Here is a 20,949-nt window from a genome sequence, read left to right on the forward strand (position 1 = left end):
ACACAAGAAACAGCGCCGCGAGTCAATGACATTGCATGGTAGGTGGTGGACCAACGTGGAGGCCGGAAGGCTGGAAGCTGATGCGCTGTTCGATTCCTCCCTCCACTTCGCCCTAGGTTGCCTCGCAAAGAGAGGAGAGCTGAGGTGGCGAGTCGGTTCAGCCCAACAGACAGTCAGCAATGTGTAGAGGCGTTCCTCGTCCATAGTTGAGTGCTAGGGAGCCTCTATATCTCCTCTCAGAGTGTCTCCAACTCACGACCTGGTTCAGACAACGTTGCGTCTCGATAACCCAGGGCAAATGGAAAATAACACAGATGCCTTACAGAAAAGGGCGCGGAGGGAACGGCAGCTCCTCCGGATGTGCGACAGACTGCCTGCAATTCAGGTCCGTCCAAAGCCCGAACTAGACTCGCCCTTCCACCGCCCCTTTTTCCTCGCTTCCAGGGTTCGCAAGCTCTGGGAACACCAGGGTAACGTAGGAGATGTCCTGTTCAACCTTGAAAAGCAACAGTTGAGTTCCATCTGGAAACATTCACTCTTGTTCGTCACCTTCCTGGCCTACATCGAGGTTCCGCCCTCGTTTTACGCGCACATCTCCAACCTACTCTTCAAAGATGGTGATGACACAACACCTCGGTACCGAGACACGGAGATGCCGTATAGTGAAGCAGATCTCGAAGCGCTGGGTCTATCGCGAGGTAAAACAGCTAGGTGGGAAGAGCAATACCTATTTACTCCGGCGACGATCATCCTGAACCCGCAAGCGGCGCCGGCAATACAAGTCATTCAGAACTCGCTGACGCGGATTCCGTTCATGGAATGCGACCCAGGACAGGAGCATGGCGGATACGGCGATGTGAAAGTAAGCACCTTTATGACGGGCCTTGCCTGTTTTTCCATCGGATTTAATGCACGCTAACATGTCATTTCTTGCAAAGTTCTTCAAGCTAGCGCCTGAATACGTCGTAGATGAAGATCCTAGCCCTCGAAGCTGGGTGCCGGTATGTACTTTAACTACATCCAAACTTCTCTTCCCTTGTGCTTCAAACGCTTCAGATTGTACTATGAACAATCTCCATCTATGCTACTATACGGGAATCAAGGTCATCAAAACATCGTCACGTTATCACTGACATCACGAATGTACAAGGAACATCAACGACAACCTCTCGTCGTCGCCGTAAAGTCTTTCCACAACCATGACGATGGCCTCGCCGAGGCGGATAACATGCGCCTCCTCCGCCAGGGTAAGGCCGGAGATCATAGCATCTCGCTCTGTAACGCTGTCGTCGAACATGGGAGCAGCGGGGGCTTCTCCTCCTCGAGGCTCTTGATCTTCTTCCCTCGTGCCGAGCTCGGTGACTTAGGTCAGTTTCTACACGGCGGGCAGCACGGCGATGGTGACGCAGTAAGGTCGTACGACTTCAAAGAGCGGTTCCCGCACGCCCACGCCCATGGCTGGGGCAACTCCGAGCTCGCCCGAGCACTACTACACCAGTGCGTCAAGCTCGCTGGCGCCCTACTGTTCCTTCACTCAGGCTTTCCCGCGTCTTCGGAGAGCGGCGAAAAGTGGGTGCGGTGCGCACACATGGACCTCAAGCCCAACAACATCATCATATTCGGTGGTGACGGCGCCGTGGGCCGCTGGAAGCTGTGCGATTTTGGCATATCCGTACTCAAGAACGAGGAAAGCCAGGGCCGCGCGGCGGATGACCATCATATTTCCTATTATAGCCAGGGGACCTTTAACACCAACGCGCGGCGTGGGCGAGGCCAGTACCAGGCCCCGGAGGTGCCCGAGTTCTGGGTCCCGTACCTTGCGGAAAGCGCCCGGAGCGGCGGTACAGACACGGGCACAGGCACGGCCGCATTTGTGGGGCGTGTCGGCCGGTCCGCCGATATCTGGTCGTTCGGCTGCATCTTCGCCGAAGTTCTTGCCTTTGCCCTTGGCGGGCCGCGAAACGTCGAGGGCTTCCTCGCGGCGCGGAGGCAAGTCTTCAACAACATCCGGGACGGCAATTTTGACTCGCCAAGCAACAGCAACAGCACCAGCACCAGTACGTCGTTGTCGAGTCACATGGTACGGCCTCAGGTGCTGCAGTGGCTTGACGAACAATGTGCCACGGCTACGTCGCCCGTCTGGGCTAACTGCTGGGCCGGTCATGTCACGCGGATCTTGCGTGTTGACCCGCGAGAGAGGCCAGACGCGCAGGCACTAGAGCGTCAAGTACACCATGTCTGGGATGACGCGCTGAAGTGCCCAAGAGAGGCGACATCCAGGTGCCAGGCTTTTCGGTATGAACCTGAACCACAAAACGTGTCGGAAAGTCCGCTTGATAAAGAGTCGGCCGCAGTCCCCAAAGCCTCCTCCTTGCCTCCTCCCCTATCACTTACTTATCCTCCCGTTCCCGCTCCGGCAACAGAGGCAGCGACCCTCTCCAACGTCTCTTTTGAGGTACCTGTCAGCTCTAACCCCCTTTTCACCGGCCGTGAGAAGATCATAGCCGAGATGGAGAACTTCTTCTCTGAGGATGGCCACTACGCGACGCAACAGAAGCGCCTCGTGCTGACGGGCCTCGGGGGCGTAGGCAAGACCCAGATCGCCACGGCATTCGCTTACGATGCCTACAACGCCGGCCGCTACGCTACAGTCCTCTGGGTCTTTGCTGTAGACGAGCAGGAGGTCATCAAGTCGCTCACACAGCTGACCAAGACGCTGGGGCTCGTTCCCAAGATCACCACGTCTCACGAAGACCGCGGGCAGCAGGACATGCCACTCATGGCGCTCGCGCTTCTGCAGTGGCTTTCGCGCGAGGAAGAGCAGGAGTCGCGTCGGTGGCTCCTAGTCTTTGACAATGTCGACGATCTAGACAATCTTGACGTCTCGCGGTTCTTTCCCCGCGTGCCGTGGGGCCATATTCTCATCACGAGCCGCCGCAAGGAGGCCCGCCGACTAGGCCACCAGGTCGAGGTCGGCATGATGGAAGAGGAAGAGGCCGTAACCCTTCTCAAGAATTGCTCTGGCCGTCGCGGAGACGATGAAGAAGAAGCTGCGCGCCATGTCGCTCACAAGTTGGGATACCTCCCGCTGGCCCTCGATCAGGCCGGCGCCTACATCACGGGACAATCCATCGACTTTGCCGAGTACATGGATCTCTACCGCGTGAGCCACGACCAGCTACTTCGGCATAAGCCACCGCGCGCCGTCTGGTCGTACGAGCAGACCGTCTTCACCACTTGGGAGATCTCATTCCACGCAGTGGCCACCAGGAACCCCGTCGCCGCGCGCCTCCTCGACTTAGCGGCCTTCTTCTACTCGGACGGCGCCCCGTTCGCGCTCATGTGCGAACTCGCTCAGATCCGCGGGCCGGAGCTCCAACAACGGCTCCTCCTACGAGACTTTGTCGATTTCGTCCAGACGCCGGCCGACTACGATCGGCTTGTCGGCCAAGTGCCACCGGAACTTATGGTCCCACATCTGCAGGTGGTCGAGGCCATCGGCACTCTTGCGTCCTTCTCGCTCGTGGACCAGAAGACTATGTCAACTCATCCGCTCGTCCACTACTGGCTCAGGGAGCGGCAGTCGAGCGCGGACAGGATCAAGAGCGGCCGCGCAGCCATCTTTCTCGTCATGCGTGCCATCGTCAACGCCTACGACGCGTCGCGCTTCGCTGAGGGCGAGGCATTATATCCCTATCTCTGTATCTGCCTCGAAAATCTCTATGATACGCCGGAGCTTCTCAGCGACACGGAGCTTAATAAGATCGGTGCCTGCATGATCGCCCTCGACGCCTGGGTTCCCGTCTCCCTCGACCACGGCACGCTGTATCGCGCCGACCGCTTCTTCAACCTTGTCGCCGCCCACAGCGAGCACGCGGACTGGCGGATCCCCGACGGGTTGCTGGCGGTGCGCCGCGCCTTTCGGCTCATGAGCATGGGGCGGCGGAGGGAGTGCAGCGACCACTGCGCTCGCTACCTCGCCACATTTCACCAGCGCTCGCGGTTGGACAAGATGTACGCCTCGTCTCTGGCACAGACCTGTGCCCCCTGCTTTTTCCGCTTGGGAGACTACGACCGCGCCGAGCAAATATATGAGTACTTGGATGACTCACTCGACGACTCGGGCGCAATGCTGGCTCGTAAACAGTTGGTTCTCGGCGCCATCAAGATCGACCGGGGCTTGCCGGGCGAAGCCGCGGCCGTGCTCGAAGGATGCGCACGCGAGCTGCAGAGAGGCATCGGCCAAAACCACTTTTTGCTTCGCGTGTGGCACCAGCTCATGGCCAGATCTCGCCTGGCGCAGAGACGGCCGGCCGAAGCCGAAGCTCAGGTTATGAAGGGGCTGGCGGTACGGATGAACATGCTTGAAGGCGGTAAGCTGGAGTTTACCTTTAGTGATTACGAGCTCGCAGAGGTATACTCTCAAGCTCTCCGGGCGCAACGGCGCTTCAGAGAAGCGAAGGCCTGGATGATCGCGCTGCTGGAAAAGACGGCGTCGGAGAAGCCGCGACCTGCCCGGAGCCTTGCGGAGCTGTCGCTGATCATCATCGAGATCGACGAAGCGACGGCCCTATTTGGGGGTGGCCAAGAGGAGAGACGAAGTATTCATGAATTGATGACCAGGGCAGAGCGTAAGTTTGTCGAGGCTGCGGCGGTTTATGAGCTGGAATGGAATAGAGGGATGTGGTCATTCAAGCACTTTCATCAGACACTGGCGGAGTTTAAAGAGAGGCTCGTCTAAGGGGCATCTTGATCTGGAGAAGTAAGCTTAATAGAAAAGGTGTTATTTCATTCCATTCAACTTCACTTCACGCATCCGTCACGTCCTTGACACGCTTTACGTCCAGCGTCTTCCCCCCATAGGCTGCTACCAGCTCGATGACCTTATGGATGGCCTCGACCTCCTCCGGCTCCATGCCTACCCGTAGGCAGGCCCTTAGATGCCAGTACGTCGGGTCTTGAAGATTCTGTGTCATAATCGCGGGGGTCACGACGAGCTCCGTCTCCTGTATATCGAGGATGCGATGGTCCGAGAGGAAAAGGCCATAGGACACGTTGACCGATATCCATGCTGGTGAGCGCAGTGTTAGAAACTCCAACACCCAGACAATATGGATATGGGCTTCAAGGGATGAACTCACGGATATCCTTGTGGGCATGTAGCACCTCGACGGGGGCGCCCACCTCGCTCTTATACAGCACCTTGAGCACAGCCGCGGCGCGCTTCGACGTCTCGGGCCCGATCTGCCAGTCCTCGCGCGAGCAGGACTGATCCGTGTCCTCGGGCCTCTCGACCTCCGAGACTGATGTGACGGCCTCGATGACGACGGGGATGCCATTGATGATGATGCACTTGACCATGGCCTCGCGCAGGCGGCGGATGAGGGCTTGGCGCTCAGTGGGTGTCTGGTACTGGGGCTGGGCCACCAGATGTGTGTAGAGACTCCCAGCAAGCTTCTGTTGGCCTGAACCGATGAGCGAGGCGATCTAGATGAGTAGCCTGTCAGTCTTGGTCTTGCGAGCGAACCCCGCTCGGTGACGGTTTGGAGTTAGCTGGAGGGAAAGGTCTTCATACGACGGTCAGGTACCATCCATGCTCGCGGAACCGCGGCGGGAAACCGGCCTCGGCCTTTTCGAAGAGCTCTGTCAGAGCAGCCGGCGTGGTGGCCGTGGTGGGAGTGCTGGTCAGCGCGGTGTTTGTAACGGTATCGTCCATCATAGCTGGTCGAGTCGCCATAGTGCTGACATATCGTAACGACCTGGTCCGATTCTGAACCGCCACGAGGAGGCCCCTTGGTATTAAAGTAGGCCGAAACGGGCTGCGACTTGGGGCTCTCAAGGGGTGGGATCGGAAGAGAGGCCGCACCGCTCCCTTGCCCGGTCGGACAGTGCGAAAGAATCTCATTAGAATGAACGCGCTAGGTCGTTAGGTTGGAGTGTGTCTATAGACAGTTTGCGAGAGCACTATCTCTAGGCTGTACGAGGACGGGATGTTGCGGGCGCGGGAGTTTGCTTTCTGTTCATCTTCCCGTGAAACTCTTCAGTCTCCAAAAATGCTCTACGAGACCATTTAATCCGACCAAAGCTGGCGTACTCTTCTCTGTACCACCTGAAGCCCAACGCTTGGTAAGTTGTCCTAAGTACAGACTCCAAGAGAGACAACATCCTAAAGAATGAGAAAACAAGGCTGTCTGACGATATGCGTCAGCCCGGATAATGACGGAACCAGAGAGCAGAGCCCGGCTACCCGGGCGACCATCGGGGCAACACTGTGCCTCACCGGTTGTCTTGAACGACAAACGAGCTGCGTGCGCATGGGTCTTATGGTGTGTTACTCAATGATTTCTTGAATGCCATTCGTCCACGTCCCTTCCCCTTCGTGTCACCTAGATCAGTGAGGAAGAGGGGGTGATCAAGCAGGCTGGCCGTTTGAGAGGAAACAAGGCAAGGCTACCTACCTTAGCTATGACTACTACCGGCCAGAAATTTGAGGCACCCGCATCGCCGCTGCAGTTGCTTTTCGTACGCTCGCGCAAAGCCGATTCGTTGCCTACTAACTATAGGGAACGTGTTGCGTCTGTGTTGGTTGCCTGTGCAGATGATGCGACGCTCCAGAAACGAAAGTACGCCGGCTAATTTCCTCTTAACTAAACGAGGTCATGACTCCTATCTTGAAGAGAGTGTTATTATTCACGTAAGTGTATTGCAACAAGCCATGGTGACCACTACGGGTATCCTCAAGATAGGGAGAAAGTGAGGATTGTCTCCCCAGCTAGCTTTCTAGGTAAGTGTTTTCCAGACTGAGGGATAGGTCAGCAGCTTACTTACCTTATGTCATCCGCTGCTACGAGCTTCCCAGGCTTCTTAAGTGTTCCTACGTTCGAGGGGACGCGGCCATCATCAATCAGCCTCGCATCGGTTGAGGGCACGACAGTATTGACTACAACGCCGAGATAACTCCCGCTTATATCGCTAATGCCCTCGTTGCCGTCGAGCCACCCGCCTCGGCTGTTTAAGCTGGTATCCTACAGAATATGATAAAGCCTCCCTACGCCAACAGAAAGCATCGCTACCAAACCTAGAAGACAAAGAACCGGTCAAGCGGTTCAAACGCTCTCTCTCTATCCCTTCAACAGCTAACTCGGCTCGAAAAGAGCCGGGATTTGATCTTACTTCGTCCGCTCTCATCCCCCAGCGATGTTCAAAACCCATCTCACACCACCCGTGCCTTTCAAAGGAGTGGCTAATCATTCGCCTGGTCTGCCGGGGCCGCTGCCGCCCGGCGCTCTGCCTCCATCATGAATCTGCTCACCTCGGGGTCCAGCGGCAGTGTACTCCTCATCGTTAACTTGTTTCCGATGACCTTGAGACCGCTGAGAGATCGCGCGCGGCTCAGGGCCACATAGGTCTGCCTTCCACACCAGACGTTCTGGAGGTTAACGCTGACACGGTCGAGCGACAGGCTTTGGCTCTTGTGAATGGTCATGGCCCAGCCCGGGACTAGAGGGATCTGTGTGCGCGCCGAGTATGACTTCAGGACCTTTTTGTACCCGTTTTCGGTGGGAATGACCTCTGTTTCGATGTCGTCCATGTCGCAGTAGGGGAGGATGACGCGATTTTGGCCGTTTGCGAATATGATTACAGGGACTGTGCAGCGGAGAAAGAGGGACGAAGGTTAGCGGTTCGTGGCTACAACTCTTTGATTGACCCGGGACACGGGAGAACTCACAACCCATGGCACCCGAGGGACCATTAATGTAGTTGGTCATCTGTTCGTATCTCGCGTATGCGATCTGAAAGCCGTAGGTGTCCCCTTTGTAGTTCCCCTTTTCGGGCATCTTGGGCTTGTTGCATTCGTCCAACTTCCGTATGAAGCGGACGAGCTTGCCCTGGCTGCCGTTGCAGAAACCATTCTCGACGTCGAGCTGCGAGTTTTTCACTAGCGCGTTACTCTAGGTAACCTTGGAACAGGGTGTGCGATAGCGCGGCGAGAGGGGAGAGGGGAGAGGGAAGAGGGGAGAACTCACGTTAGCCAGCAGCACAACCGGCATGCCAGCCTTGAGTGTCAGCTGCTTGTCGAATCGGTTCTTTCGGTCTTCGCCGAGTTTTTTCGGGTGGTCCAGGGCATCAAACTGTTGTGGGCGGCTGGGAAGCTTGCCGAGCTCCAGGTCGTTGTAGTCCTTGGCTTTCTGCCTGCGGCCGAACAGGGCTATACCATTCCTGACTTCGCGAGGTTGCAGCAGGACGTTGAGATCGGCGTCGGTTGTGTGACCCAGGCGGATTTTCTGGAGCATCATTATGAATTTCTTATCGCTTTGCCGATGGATCTTGGTTAGATGGATGTATCTATTCGCCGAGGATGTCAGGTCTGCGTCCTCAATTCGACCATCCAACGGATCATGATACTCACTGAAAATTACAATCTGCCCAGGTCCGCGAGTTGAAGGCCCATTTTTGAGCATCTGGAAATGTAGGGTGCTCTCTGTCTCGAGGACAAAAGTGCAGATTGCGTTCCTTGTCGAAAACCAACTTTCCACACGCCGTTGAAGTTTGGTGGTCCGGGTCGTATGCCACCTCCTCAGTGCAGTACTCGAACGGTTGCACGGGGGATAGCTGGCAGAAGTCCCCGACCGCGATGACCTGGATGCCGCCGAACGGTCGCCTCACCGAATCCGCGGTCTGTTTTCTGCAGATAATGCCCCTGCCTGTGGCGAACCTCTCCCGTCGGAGCATTCCGAGAACGTCAGAGAGCCGGTTCAAGAATTCGCCCTCGACCATGCTGATCTCGTCGATGATGAGGACGTCGGTGCTCTCGATGCGGTTAAACACCGAATCGTAACGCGACTTTTTGACAAGAGTCCTGAATGTCTCCTTCGGATCACTGACGTTCCATCCAGCGTAGGAAAACGTTGTCCTGCCATCGATATTAGTGGCGGCCTGGCCCGTAGGCGCGACGAGGTAGACGATCTTTTCTTGGGCGCTTAGGGCCTTGTTGAGGGCCTTCACCAGGACCGATTTGCCGCAGCCGCCAGATCTGAGAGGGTCAGTCGTGACTTAGTTTTCCTCCTCCTTTAGGAATGATGGACCTACCCCGTGATGAAGAGGCTGTGACCTTGCATGGCCAGATCTAGGGCGTGCTGCTGTTCAGGGCATAGGGGAAATTCCGGGGCCGCCTTTGCGACTGCCGGGTCTTTCTCGCCTTCAGGGCGATCATTCTCGCGTTTGATATACTCGTTCGTTTGATCTGAGTAGCCCTTGAGAGGGAAAAACCCCTCCGATTCCCTCATTACTTCTTCCTCTTCGTCAAAACCCCTCTCCCGTTTGATCGCGGCCTCATGGAAACCATCCTCCTCCCTTTTTATTGCTGCCTGAGCGGAATCATCCTCCTCCTTTTTGATCACGGCCTCGCGAGCATCATCCTTCTCCTCTTTGATGACCACATCGTCATCATCCTCAATCTTGATAGGCGACTCGCGTGAACCACATTGATGGTTTGCTTCGCGTTTGACGGCTTTGGATCGATGGACGTCAGGATAAAAAACACCCGAAGGCTCCTGATCGTGCTCCTCCTGCCCCTCCCGGGGCCGCTTGACTGGAGAAGGCGCCGCGGCGGGTGCAGGCGAGGGTACGGTAGACCTACTTTGATGTGCCGGGGAATAATTCATCAAAGAGCCAGCGTCGATCTCGAGAGCAAGCCCAGAGATGAGAAGGTCCACCTAATGTATGTCAGTCTCCTAGTTCACAAATGAGAAGGTCTTCACTCACAGCCACGTTGAAGCTCGAAGCGGTAGTGTCTGGATTGATTGCCGCGTGTTAGCGTGGTGGGGTTGACGAATGACGGACTACACAGCCGAATTCCTGCGCGTACTTTTGTTCTCGCATCCTTCAGTCTGTTTCTTGGTATCGTTCCAATCCGTGAAGATGCCATATTTCCTGCCGTGCGCCCCGGGTCCGCGCAGGTAGTAGACCACGTAGTATTTCGGGGCGTGTCCTCTCTTGAGCACGACCGGATTGCGCGAGTCGTTGATGTAGTTTCTCGCGGCCTGCAACGCCTGCTCGGACGCAGGTCGGGGGTTCCCGACCAGCTGATTCCGGGCCGGCTTGGCCATGACTGTAAGTGGTGGCGGTACGATGGTCGTCCTCGAAGCTCATCATGAGAATGAGGTACGCGATAAAAGGAGGGAAGTGCCGGAAGCTGGGGGAAGGTTTCAGAGGCTCCACATCACGGCTTATGTAAGCCATTTCTGGTCGCGCATTGGCCGTCGGGCCTCCATAACGCGGTTCATTTCCCCCAAATCTTTGCTTTTTCAAGATTATCCAAGAGTTCTGTATAGGCGTTCTTTATTCCTTGACGACTCATCGACAATAGGTAGGCCAGGTTCCTAGGAACTTTTCGAGCCCACATATCAGTATTCACCCTCACGAAATGTGACTATCAAAGCCAATCGGTAATTGAGGCGGCAGCATTGCATCGCCTAGGTAGTCGATGTCCAAGCAATCCAGGTTGTCAATACCCCAGCCAAAGCTACATAAAAGGCACCCGCTGTATAAGCAACACCCCAGTCTCGATACACGGCTTGGGAAACGATAACAAGGAGACCAAAAACCACAGTGCTCCCGACTAGAAGTATCACAGATGGCGTGCCAAAGCTGGTATAGGGCCATTCCACGATTCGGAAGCCGACAAACTCAATGTCTGCCACTGCACGAATCACGGCAGTTTCAACAGGTGGTATGATGTCTCTAGAAACGTTATTAGTAAGTACCTCAAGTGAGGCCTTTCATCACTCGACAGCAAAGACACTGGAGACCTGCTCACTTTGAAGAATAAATCCATCTATCGTAAAGCACATCGTTCCCCACGGCTAGCTTTGGATAGACCAGGAGCATGTCCCAGACTGAAGCCAGCTTGAGCTTTGAAAGCTCTTTCAACCTATCCACATGGATTTCAACGCCGCAACTGCTGAGTTTGGATGATGTGAGGTCTTCTCCCCATGCCTCGTGAATCATGCTGCCATGATGGACTGTATCCATTCTCAGGTTATGGTAGCAGCAATACTCGCTGTCGTCGGGATTCGATGGTTCGGTCATGTCATATTTGCCGTTGCTGATCAACTTTTGGAGAGCCTCAATTCTTTCAGCAATGCTGACGATCTGGAACTGTCCCCGGAATGCATCCGACCTGGAACTATGCCGGCCTACGATTCTCAGCTTCGAACTTCAGGGTCAGCAACTATCTGGATTATAATTTGGATCTTGAGGTTCTATGTCCGAGACCATAAGAGATCCACTTACATTTACCAGCTCAAGCCTCACAGGGCCAAGCAATCGTTTCCACCGCCGAGTTACCTGCCGCGCGACTCCAGACAATTTATCCCATAAGCTGATCGAATTTAATGTATCTCCTAGTTTGATGGTGGAGATGACAGCATCCTGTTCTTTGCCCTCGCAGACCAAGACGAACGGGGCATTGGAGAACAGCGGTTCTAGTACGTCGCATATCTCTTCCCTTCGTTGGACAACTGGATCTGGCGGACTGGCCTTCCTCCTGACGATACGCCTACCGGCTCTTTTCTCGCAAGTGATAGGGGTTTCGGTTGCTGAAGAAGAAAATGTTACAGGAGGATCCTTTGGTGCCTCGGTTGTCCTTGGTGGATAGCCAAAGGGTCCTGTAGGAGGTCGTCGGGGTTCGATGGGGCCTGGTGCGCCTACGGTGTCTGAACGAATTTCGAAAAATGGAAGCTCGTCGCCAACCTGGTCTGTTATGTTCCCTAAGTGCTGGCGCTGGAGCCCTGAGAGCTGGGTGACAATCTTGTGTCCTAATACATCTAGTGAGACGGCTTGATGGCGGAGAGAGATCGAAGTGCGGGATGACAAGGACATGATGGAGCTCGCGTCCGCACTGAGGATATTATGCGACGGTGAGGGTTGACTGCGATTTCGATCGCTGACGGTGTGACTCCCGCTTTCTTCATCGTTAGCTCTACCGGCATGCTTGCTCGACACGTAAGCAGCTGGTGGAGGTAGAATCAGCGGACTTGGTGAACTCATTTTTATCAAAGATCGCTACTAGTTGTGCAGCACGATTGAGTAATCTTTCAATCGTTGCGATATGAAGGATTCTCGAGTGTTTTTGAATGTACGCGGAAATTCCGCCTGAGTGTCAATTATCTATCAGTCAGCCTGATGAGCAGCCTAGGAGTTGTTGGGCTGCAGTGAAGAGGCCATTGGCGCTTGAGCTGAGGCTATGTACTGTAGATCGATCCAGCCTGCCGCAGTCTGGAAAACATACCAGTTGCCCCAAGTAGAATTACGATGGAACAGTTATGTTGAACTTCAGAAATGGTAGGTGCTTAAGATGCCTTGATCAGGTCCCTCAGATGGGATGTGAAAACAACGGAGATATGCTCAATCACAAGTTTCCGCTTGAGTGTGAATCAAAGGACTTCAGAAGTATAAGTTGTCTCTAGTTAATCCTGGACTTAGGCAATAATAATTCAAGCAGTTTCACTATTAAATCTCTATGCTGAGCCGATGATAACATCAACCTCACACAAAAAATCACCAGTAATATTACCTTTTATTGCAAAATATCGCTACGCTTCAACTGACACTCTCAAATAATCACTACATTGTGTTCCAGAGCGTCCTTTTACAACAGTAATGACTTTTACATAAGCGAAATCTCATGGGCTGAGACGCGCATACACGAGCTGACATGCAGCGTACCCGACCTGCAGGCTCTCGTTGGGGCGGGGCGAGAATGCTATGCAGCCACGCCGGGGAAGGACCAGGATCCTAGGAACGAGAAAGAATCGATGCACGTATTACCCAGCAGCTGAAATCACCTAACGACGATCATGAAGTGAGGTAAATCAAGCTCACCTACTATGTATGAATTGGAACCCCAGCTCGGGAGGAAGACTCGGCGCAGGTCGTGTGGGAAGGTGAGAACACCTATGATCAGATTGCCAAGACTCTGGCGTGATGCAGAGGTCTTTTTAAGAGAACTATAAGTGAGGAAGTTTCCCCGGCTGAGACATCGTCAGCAAACGTTGTAAAAGGTGATGGAAGACTCGAGAAATCGCCAAAATGCATCTCGCCATAGCTCTCCTAGTCCAAGCGACTCTAGCCCTCAGCGCACCCCTCGACGACCTCACAGCCTGCCTCCGCACCGCTTCCGTGCCCATCGCATCCTCAACCCCGACGCCATACAACCTCCGCGTCCCCGTTAAGCCACTTCTCGTCGCCGTGCCGACCACAAATGCCCAAATCGCCTCCGCGGTAACATGCGGTTCCAAGAGCGGTGTCAGGGTCAGCGCAAAGAGCGGCGGACACAGCTACATCTCGACTGGGTACGGCGGCGAAGATGGACATCTTGTGATTAACCTAGACCGCATGTACAGCGTGACTGTCGCGAGCGACGGGACGGCCAAGGTCCAGGCTGGTGCGCGGCTGGGACACGTAGCCACGGAGCTGTATAATCAGGGGAAGAGGGCGATATCGCATGGAACTTGCCCAGCGTGAGCGTCAATCTGAATGATCAACGATACTTGGACCTTGGCTTACGCGTATCTCAGTGTTGGTGTGAGCGGCCACGCCCTCCACGGAGGTCATGGCATGGTCTCCCATACCTACGGCCTCGCAACAGACTGGATCAAGGCGGCGACAGTCGTCCTCGCCAACGGCACAATCACGCGCTGTTCAGCGACGGAGCGTCCCAACCTCTTCTGGTCCATCCGCGGTGCGGGCTCCTCCATGGTCATCGTCGCAGAACTGGAATTTAACACCTTTGCCGCGCCGGAGAAGGTGACGTATTTCGATATAGATCTTGTCTGGGATACGGCGAAGCTGCCGCAGGTTCTTCTGGATACGCAGGAATTCGCAAAGACTATGCCGGCGGAGCTGACGATGTCGACGACGTTTAATAACGACGGGAGTTATCTGAACGGCGCGTATGTTGGCGATGATGCGGGCTTTCGCGCGGCGGTGCAACCTTTGCTTGCAAAGATTGGTGCGAAAGTGTCTAGTACCAAGACTGTTGGATGGATCGACTTTATCAAGCACTATGCGGGTGTGACGGATATCGACGTGACGACGGCAACATACAACGAGGTAACTTGCACCTTGCACACCGAAGCTGCAAAAGGGGGGAGACCTACTAACGCGGTCAACAGCACGACAACTCCTACGCGTCAAGCCTCACAACACCCGCGCTTACAAAAACGACCTTCCAATCCCTCGTTGACGCCATCGCTAAGAACGGCCTCACCGCAACCCGGTCCTGGTACATGCACATGAACTTCCACGGGGGCGCAAACTCAGCCGTGGCGCGGCCCAAGACCAACGATACCGCCTACGTCCACCGCGACAAGATGCTTCTCTTCCAGCTCAAGGATGGCGTCTCGACGAGCCAGACGTATCCCTCCGACGGGTTCGCGCTGCTCCAGGGGTTGAGGCAGAGTATTGCCAAGGGGCTGGGCAGTGATCAGTGGGGGATGTATGCGAACTATCCAGATTCTCAGATTAGTGAGAGCGAGGCGGTGCGGTTGTATTGGGGGAGTAATCTGGGTAGGTTGGAGTGGGTCAAGGCTGATTATGATCCGACGAATTTGTTTCGATTCGTGCAGTCTATCAAGCCTGCTGAATAGGACGTAAGCTTGTGTAGCGAGGTATGGGTAATGGAATGGGGGAGAGTGGGTGTCGCGAAGAAGTTCCTAGGAATGGCATCTCTTGGATGAGATGAATGGGATCCTTGCCTGATTGATATATGGTATTATCCAGTAAGGCACACAAACTTCAATCTCACTCCTTCAATCGAGAGCATGGCGGTGAAGCAAACGAATAAATAGTCAATATGTCGTGCTAGGATCGAGAGGGAGTATGAAAGTCGAAGGCTGGACAAGAAGTGCCAGCAGAAAAAGAAAGAAAACAGAAAAGGCACACATGCATATTCTTGGCACATGTAGGTATGAAAGATGGCAAGTATATAGCTCAGCTTAAAGTAGGCAGTGACGAGGGCATGGCTTCGTGGCCTTTTACATTATAAGATTACATGTACAGATAGGTAACAATTACTCGAATGGTGTCGCTCTAGGATGCACCATTCGTCATTGCCATGATTCAAGATTCATGGGTTCGCTCAAGCCATGCTAGGCACAGTCGCGCGGTAGCCCAGGACGCGATGAGTCCACAAGCTGCTTCGGCGCGGTGTCTTTGACAACTCGAACAGGTACACCGCCGAAACGCAACGAGTGAAGGTCGTCGACTGCTTCCTGAGCGCTTCCGGAGCGATGGCAGGATGAAGCACAATGCAAGCTTCCTCAACCCCGAATACTCTCCACAGTAAACAATACAACTACTCGATCTTCGATTGGTATGTTGCTTGAAGAGCATTCAGGCACATAGAGACAGAGAAAGACGAGGGTATCAAATTCGAGCGAAGCATGTCTGCCCAAGTGTCGCGTAGGGGGTCTTTCTCAAACGCGATCAGTCAGTCTGCCGTGTAGCTCGTGAGACTGCCCTCAGCTTGTGCGGTCTATCCTCGGTCTCTGTTATTGGCCGTGTTTATGTGCCAAGCAGTGTCGAGCGCACTTGTTAGGTCTGCCTACAAAGCCCGTCGATGGATACCACCGAGTGAGGAACAAACTTTCGCCAGTCGCACTCGGCCGGTTCCATCAGCTTTAGAGCAGATAGACTGACGGTATCAAGGCGCAGCCGAGGCCCTTGGAGCTGCGTCTTCGAATAGCCACACGTGTTGTTGTTGCGCGGGATACCCATACTAACGACAGAAATAACTGAGTAGAGTTGCACAGATAGCACACAAGGTGCCATGGGTCAACGACACAGGAGCCGTGGCCTGTCGCGAGCTGGTTTTTCATTTGAGCTGGCCTCATCATCGATGGTCGAGCATTCGGAAGACAGACGTGTTTCTGACAAAACATTCTTCATCCTGGACGCCGCAGCCCAAAGCCAGTCGAGTAGCCCGATCGTCGCCGTGTCCTTGCATGTCGGCAATGATGCGTGCAGCAGCATTACAAGACATTTCCAGCGGCGAGGCAGCCGGTGGGAGCTGCTGATGGGATTCCAAGGGACGGGGAGGTGTCTCACTACGACGATGATAGGGATGCGGGCTCCTGGACGGTTCCGAGACAGTGTTGGGTGCCGAGCCAGTTTGGGAGGAGCGATTGAGACTAGCGTCGGCGAGCACGGCGAGCCTGTCTAGATGGGAGGCTTGTTGGACATCTGGAGTTGGAGTAAGGGTGAGCACCGGCGGGAGCAGCGAGTCTCCGAATTTCCTCTTGGGTGCTAGGTGCTCGTTCTCCGTCTCAGACGAGAAGCTCGCCTTGCCAAAGTGTTCTTGTAGCGGAGGCAATTGGGTCGGTGATGGCTCGAGGAGGATGGGTGTATTGAGGATGGGAGCGAGTGTCGTTATGTTTGACGCACTAGGCGAGCCCTTGCTACCTTCGTCATCGAATGATCGCAAGTGTGCGTCCACCTCTCCATTCGATACGCCTTTGCTGACGAGCAGGGCGCGCAGACGAGTATTCTCGGTCGCGAGTCGTGAGTTCTCAAAGGCGACGTCTCGAGCAGCCTTTTGCATCTGCAAAGAGGCCTGAGTCCCCCGCTTCTCGTAGTCCTGGACCTTACGCTGCAACTCGTCGACAAACTCTTTGTGGCGGGCGCGTGATCGTCGTTGATTATCGCGTATTCGAATGGCATTCGCGGACTTGTCGGTCTGGAGCTGTTGCTCGAGTAAGAAGTCAGTTTTCGTCGTCGAGAGAGAAGAGATGAAATTTTAGCTGAAGTCCAAAGAAGTTTTTTTTTTTTTTTCCTGGCATGTCACCCGGACCCCGGTAAGGGAACGGGAATCACACAGAAAAGAGGTTCGACCCCATCGACTTACTCGACCACGTTTAGCCCTCTTAGCTTGAGGACCGAAAAGATCTTGATAATCTTGCTCCGAAGACATGGTGTTGACTGTTGGCCTGTTCCATCCGAAGATCCCGGGAGGGTATGGACGCGGAGACGAACATTCGGTGGGCGGTGAGGCAGGTTTAGAAAAACAACCTGCTGTGATTTTTTTTTCGTGGTGGTTGGACGGTCGGGGGGTGGGAGGTGGTGACAAACACCATGGGAAAAAAAAGGAACAAAAAAAAAAAAGAACCAACCCGCGTCGGCCAGCAAACCCGCTCGTTCTGGTCTGCCGATGACTAATATCACCAGTCAGCCAATCCGCGCCTACTTGTCTGAGTTTTCCGTAGGCGCTAAAATCTGATTGGCAAATCAGACGGGCTTCATGTGTATCCACAGCGGGTCTAGTGGGAGCCCAAGCTCCATGGCCCCAAACATGGCATTTCTCACTTTTCACTCTCACTCTCACTCTCAGCTTCCAAGTGAGTCTCACTCTCACTCTCACTCTCCTGCCCTCCCGTGGCTGGGCTAGTATGTCTCTCGGTGCAACCTCCGACCACTCATAATCAAGGATGGCAGCCACTGCACTGTCTCGTTGGAGTAATCCATGACGGAAGAGTCCAAACAGACACTCGAGAATGTCCCGGGCATTCTGAGACCGAAAACCGCTGTGTCACGTTGCTGTTGCGCGCTCTGGATTCACGAATAATTCGAAAAGGCCTGGCCCCATGCCTGCTAGTGCGGGAAGCTAGGTATTTCACTTTTTTACCCTCCCTTTTGCCCTAGCAATTCTTGAATGTCACTGGGGGCATGCTAGTCACGCTCCTCTTACGACATCCCATGGGTCCACCTAGGTATCTCGTCTCCATATGCGCGCCGAGTTGCAAGGATTCATCGTGTGGAGTTCAGGGTCTCGTTCTACGGATAGAGCTGGCTACCGTGAGTGGAACCATTCTATCCATGAGTGAGTTTGGTCAACTCATCCTGTTACGGGGAACAAGTGAGTGATAACCAAACCGAAGATGCAACCAGTGACACGGGCTCGCCATCTAAGGGAGTCGGGTCTCGAACTATTTCTTCGTGGGTTAAATGGGAAACTTGGCGGGAGCTGCATTCTTTGGGTCCTTCCACCCAAGCCCCCTGCTCACAGCTCAGTAGGGCTGGTCTCCTCTCCCGGCGACAGTCTCCCTTGAATACATGTGTCCAACAAACAGTGACTTGTTTCTAATTCAGAACAATCGTCGAGTACATCAGCAATCCGCGGGCCAAATTCCCAAGCTCAACAGCCCCCAAAAGGCGCTCAGACAGCACTCGTGTACGTGGGCAGTGCTCGTTTACCGGCAGGCTGGGAAGGGATGGACGCAAAAATGGGCCCAGATTTGTTACAACAACAATCATCCTCCCAACTGAGACAATCTCGAGGGATTATTTTCACCTTCGAACACCCCCCCAGCATTTCTGGGCAATCAAGATAGAAATGGCATGAAGGATCTACAACCGCTGGCGTAGTAAGTTTCAGTGATTGGCGCTTTGGGGCCGTGAGTTCGATGCTGTCAACCTGACCAGACCGTCTGATACCAAAGATTTCGTGAATAGAAGACCCTTGATTGCAGCTCCCATAGATGGCGCCAAAGCGTGTAAGTCGCAACGTCCCACTAGATAACATAAGACTTTACATGGAACCAGAAGATTGAAGGCGTAACCGTTCCGCTTCGACTTGAAGCAATGAGAAGTTCATACACACGTGCCCTTAAAAGTCAAGTGGTCTGTTACATGTCTACGAGGCAACCGCCGATGGTGCGTCCGCTTGACTAATACATGTCGCTAGTCCCTTGCTTTTGTTGCAACAGCCATTGGTGCTCATGAGACTACGGTCGTGGTCGACGAGTAAAGCTAAGGTATGCCAACCTGAAGTTGATCCAACTATGAGCAAACAATGTCTATCAAACTATACATTTTCAGAGTCCTTTTCTTACCTTAATCAAAGGGTTTTGAACGATACCTTCCTACATAGACAGAGATATAGTGGGAGTGGAGGCAATAAAACTTTGTCTTATCCCACCGTTTGTTGACTGAGAGCTTATGTAGCACAAGGTCTTGCAGATTCTTCAGTCTTTGTCCGCCCGAGACACCAAGCCTCGGCCTTTCGGGACACCTGGAATAAATCACGGTCTGGGGTGGCGCCAGAATCTTGACTGAGACTATCAAAGAATACACGTAAGCTTCCCGCCCACCCAGTCGCAATGCGTATCCGAGGCCGTAAGCTGCCATTAGATATTGAATCGAATTCGCGGACGACCTACTGACACATATGAAGAAAGGTGTACACCTACATCAGGGTTACAGTCGATTTTGTGCAAAGAGATAAGGTGGGAGTAGAGGTCCAGTCGAGATGGTGCACGAGGGTTAGTGCGCCGATTCTGCCATTGCAGAGCTAATAACAGGACTTAGTATGACAGTCAGTGGCGTTTCCTTACTAAGCAGCGGTTGAAGTCGTCTAAAGTTTTGGTATACATGTCAGTAGGGAAACCTCTCGGCCTGTACGAAGCTCAGCAAACGTATGTTGAATTACGTAGGATTCTTATATGGAAGAAGGAATAAATGGAAAGCCCATCAATTCCTTCTATCATTTGCCAATCATTACAGTATGACTGACGGCAAACGACATGCTCGTGAAAGTCTTTGGCTCGCCCCTCCGCGGATACAACACACGATGAAATTCTATTAAACACAAAATAAAGCAGAATGACAACAAAACATGCACATTTTGAAAGAACGTCATGCGATCACTAAAACTAAATTATTTCTAGAAGATTTCTCCTAAAAGTTCGGGCTAAGGGGTTCAACCCTGGCCCTATGAAAATCCCACCCCCCCTAGGGGGTTTTCTGCTCTGTATTTAAACGCTCGGCTATGGCGTTCGCGGGGCGTCCCCCAGGGCTGGTACACATTGAGAAAAAAGGTGTAAATAGAGATGTTGGATGAGCCCTGTGTGGTTGCCATCCAGGTGAAAGAGGCCATAGTTCTGACGGCTTGGATGTTGGGATGAAAAGGGGGACCCACCCAGAACTCAACTATGTCAATACAGCCGTTTAATTACACACTTGACCCTCCAGAATATTCTAAGAAAAGAAAAAAAGATCAATAAGGAGAGTGATTTGCGCTTTGTAGACAGCCTTTAGCCCCTGTCATCCAGCTGCGTTCCTTTAGGGGCACTTACCTGAAGGTAGAAATGGATGGGCTTTGACGATTTCCTCCTTCCTTCACAGTGCAAACTCACTTACTTTGATATGATTATTGGACTCACCGCCGGTTGATAGGTTGCTCTGTTGACGTGTAAATCATTGAATTTACTTCGGCTGACATAGTGCCTATATCTTCGGCGACATCACTAGGACGTGCTTCGATGTACACTATGTGAGTGTGGTAATGATGAAAAAGGGGCAATTACGAGGGAGGTCGTGTCCCGTCGTATTTAGTCTCTTTTCTGCCTCTGCTGATGGCTCGGGTAACTCTCGGTAAAGCGTTTTATTATATACCTTATCACAGATAAACAGGCTCTATATTATATCCAAACCCCTCGCACATTGGGAGACGTGTTTATAGCACGAATCAAGACGAGGTAGTGTTGGCAGTTGTAACGAAATTATGGAGTGCTGCAATCGACACACAACTATTTATAGGGGTCAATATGATATCAATTTGACTGCGTTGGAAAGGCCGGTTACTTGGGGGGGGGGGGGGTTATTAAGCGACCTGAACTGGTAGAAAGATTGAGCTCTCAGTGAGCCCGCTAAGCGGTGATGACTTCGTTCTCCATGCCCCAGCCCTACTGAAGCTTTTGTATTAGTCCCCGAGGTTATTGAGCGAACTCCGGAGATGACAACACACACACACACACTCGAGTCGTCGTTTAGTTGCTATATCTATCTGAGATTGTCGGATTGGAAGTCCAATTCGACCGCGGCGTACGGCTGACTGCGCAGGGGCCAATTAGGGGCCCTATTTACGATTATCGTAGCCAGCCCAACCTACGG

The 20,949-nt window shown here is 53.5% G+C and overlaps 5 protein-coding genes across 5 annotated transcripts; 2 read left to right on the top strand and 3 right to left on the bottom strand.

The window, feature by feature from the left end:
• Positions 1-358: 358 nt before the first annotated feature.
• CTAM01_14496 (uncharacterized protein) lies at positions 359-4,741 on the top strand (the record flags this gene model as incomplete). Its single annotated transcript, XM_060530496.1, has 3 exons — positions 359-862; positions 939-1,001; positions 1,151-4,741. The coding sequence occupies 3 exons, from the start codon at positions 359-361 to the stop codon at positions 4,739-4,741; spliced, it is 4,158 nt and encodes a 1,385-aa protein (XP_060374944.1).
• A 67-nt stretch (positions 4,742-4,808) lies between these two features.
• CTAM01_14497 (uncharacterized protein) lies at positions 4,809-5,719 on the bottom strand (the record flags this gene model as incomplete). Its single annotated transcript, XM_060530497.1, has 3 exons — positions 4,809-5,071; positions 5,142-5,487; positions 5,576-5,719. The coding sequence occupies 3 exons, from the start codon at positions 5,717-5,719 to the stop codon at positions 4,809-4,811; spliced, it is 753 nt and encodes a 250-aa protein (XP_060374945.1).
• A 1,524-nt stretch (positions 5,720-7,243) lies between these two features.
• Positions 7,244-12,051, bottom strand: CTAM01_14498 (ATP-dependent DNA helicase PIF1; the record flags this gene model as incomplete). Its single annotated transcript, XM_060530498.1, has 10 exons — positions 7,244-7,647; positions 7,730-7,925; positions 8,028-8,346; positions 8,411-9,034; positions 9,091-9,716; positions 9,766-9,794; positions 9,869-10,147; positions 10,709-10,743; positions 10,820-11,211; positions 11,296-12,051. 10 exons carry the CDS (start codon positions 12,049-12,051, stop codon positions 7,244-7,246), a joined length of 3,660 nt encoding a protein of 1,219 aa, XP_060374946.1.
• Positions 12,052-13,092: 1,041 nt separating this feature from the next.
• Positions 13,093-14,651, top strand: CTAM01_14499 (uncharacterized protein; the record flags this gene model as incomplete). The annotated part of the gene is made up of 3 exons (XM_060530499.1): positions 13,093-13,523; positions 13,581-14,115; positions 14,178-14,651. 3 exons carry the CDS (start codon positions 13,093-13,095, stop codon positions 14,649-14,651), a joined length of 1,440 nt encoding a protein of 479 aa, XP_060374947.1.
• Positions 14,652-15,895: 1,244 nt separating this feature from the next.
• On the bottom strand, positions 15,896-16,972 carry CTAM01_14500 (uncharacterized protein; the record flags this gene model as incomplete). Its single annotated transcript, XM_060530500.1, has 2 exons — positions 15,896-16,744; positions 16,907-16,972. 2 exons carry the CDS (start codon positions 16,970-16,972, stop codon positions 15,896-15,898), a joined length of 915 nt encoding a protein of 304 aa, XP_060374948.1.
• Positions 16,973-20,949: the final 3,977 nt, after the last annotated feature.

Source organism: Colletotrichum tamarilloi (assembly GCF_030869305.1).
Source record: "Colletotrichum tamarilloi strain Tom-12 chromosome Unknown Scaffold_124.1, whole genome shotgun sequence".
In the NCBI taxonomy this organism is placed as follows: domain Eukaryota; kingdom Fungi; phylum Ascomycota; class Sordariomycetes; order Glomerellales; family Glomerellaceae; genus Colletotrichum; species Colletotrichum tamarilloi.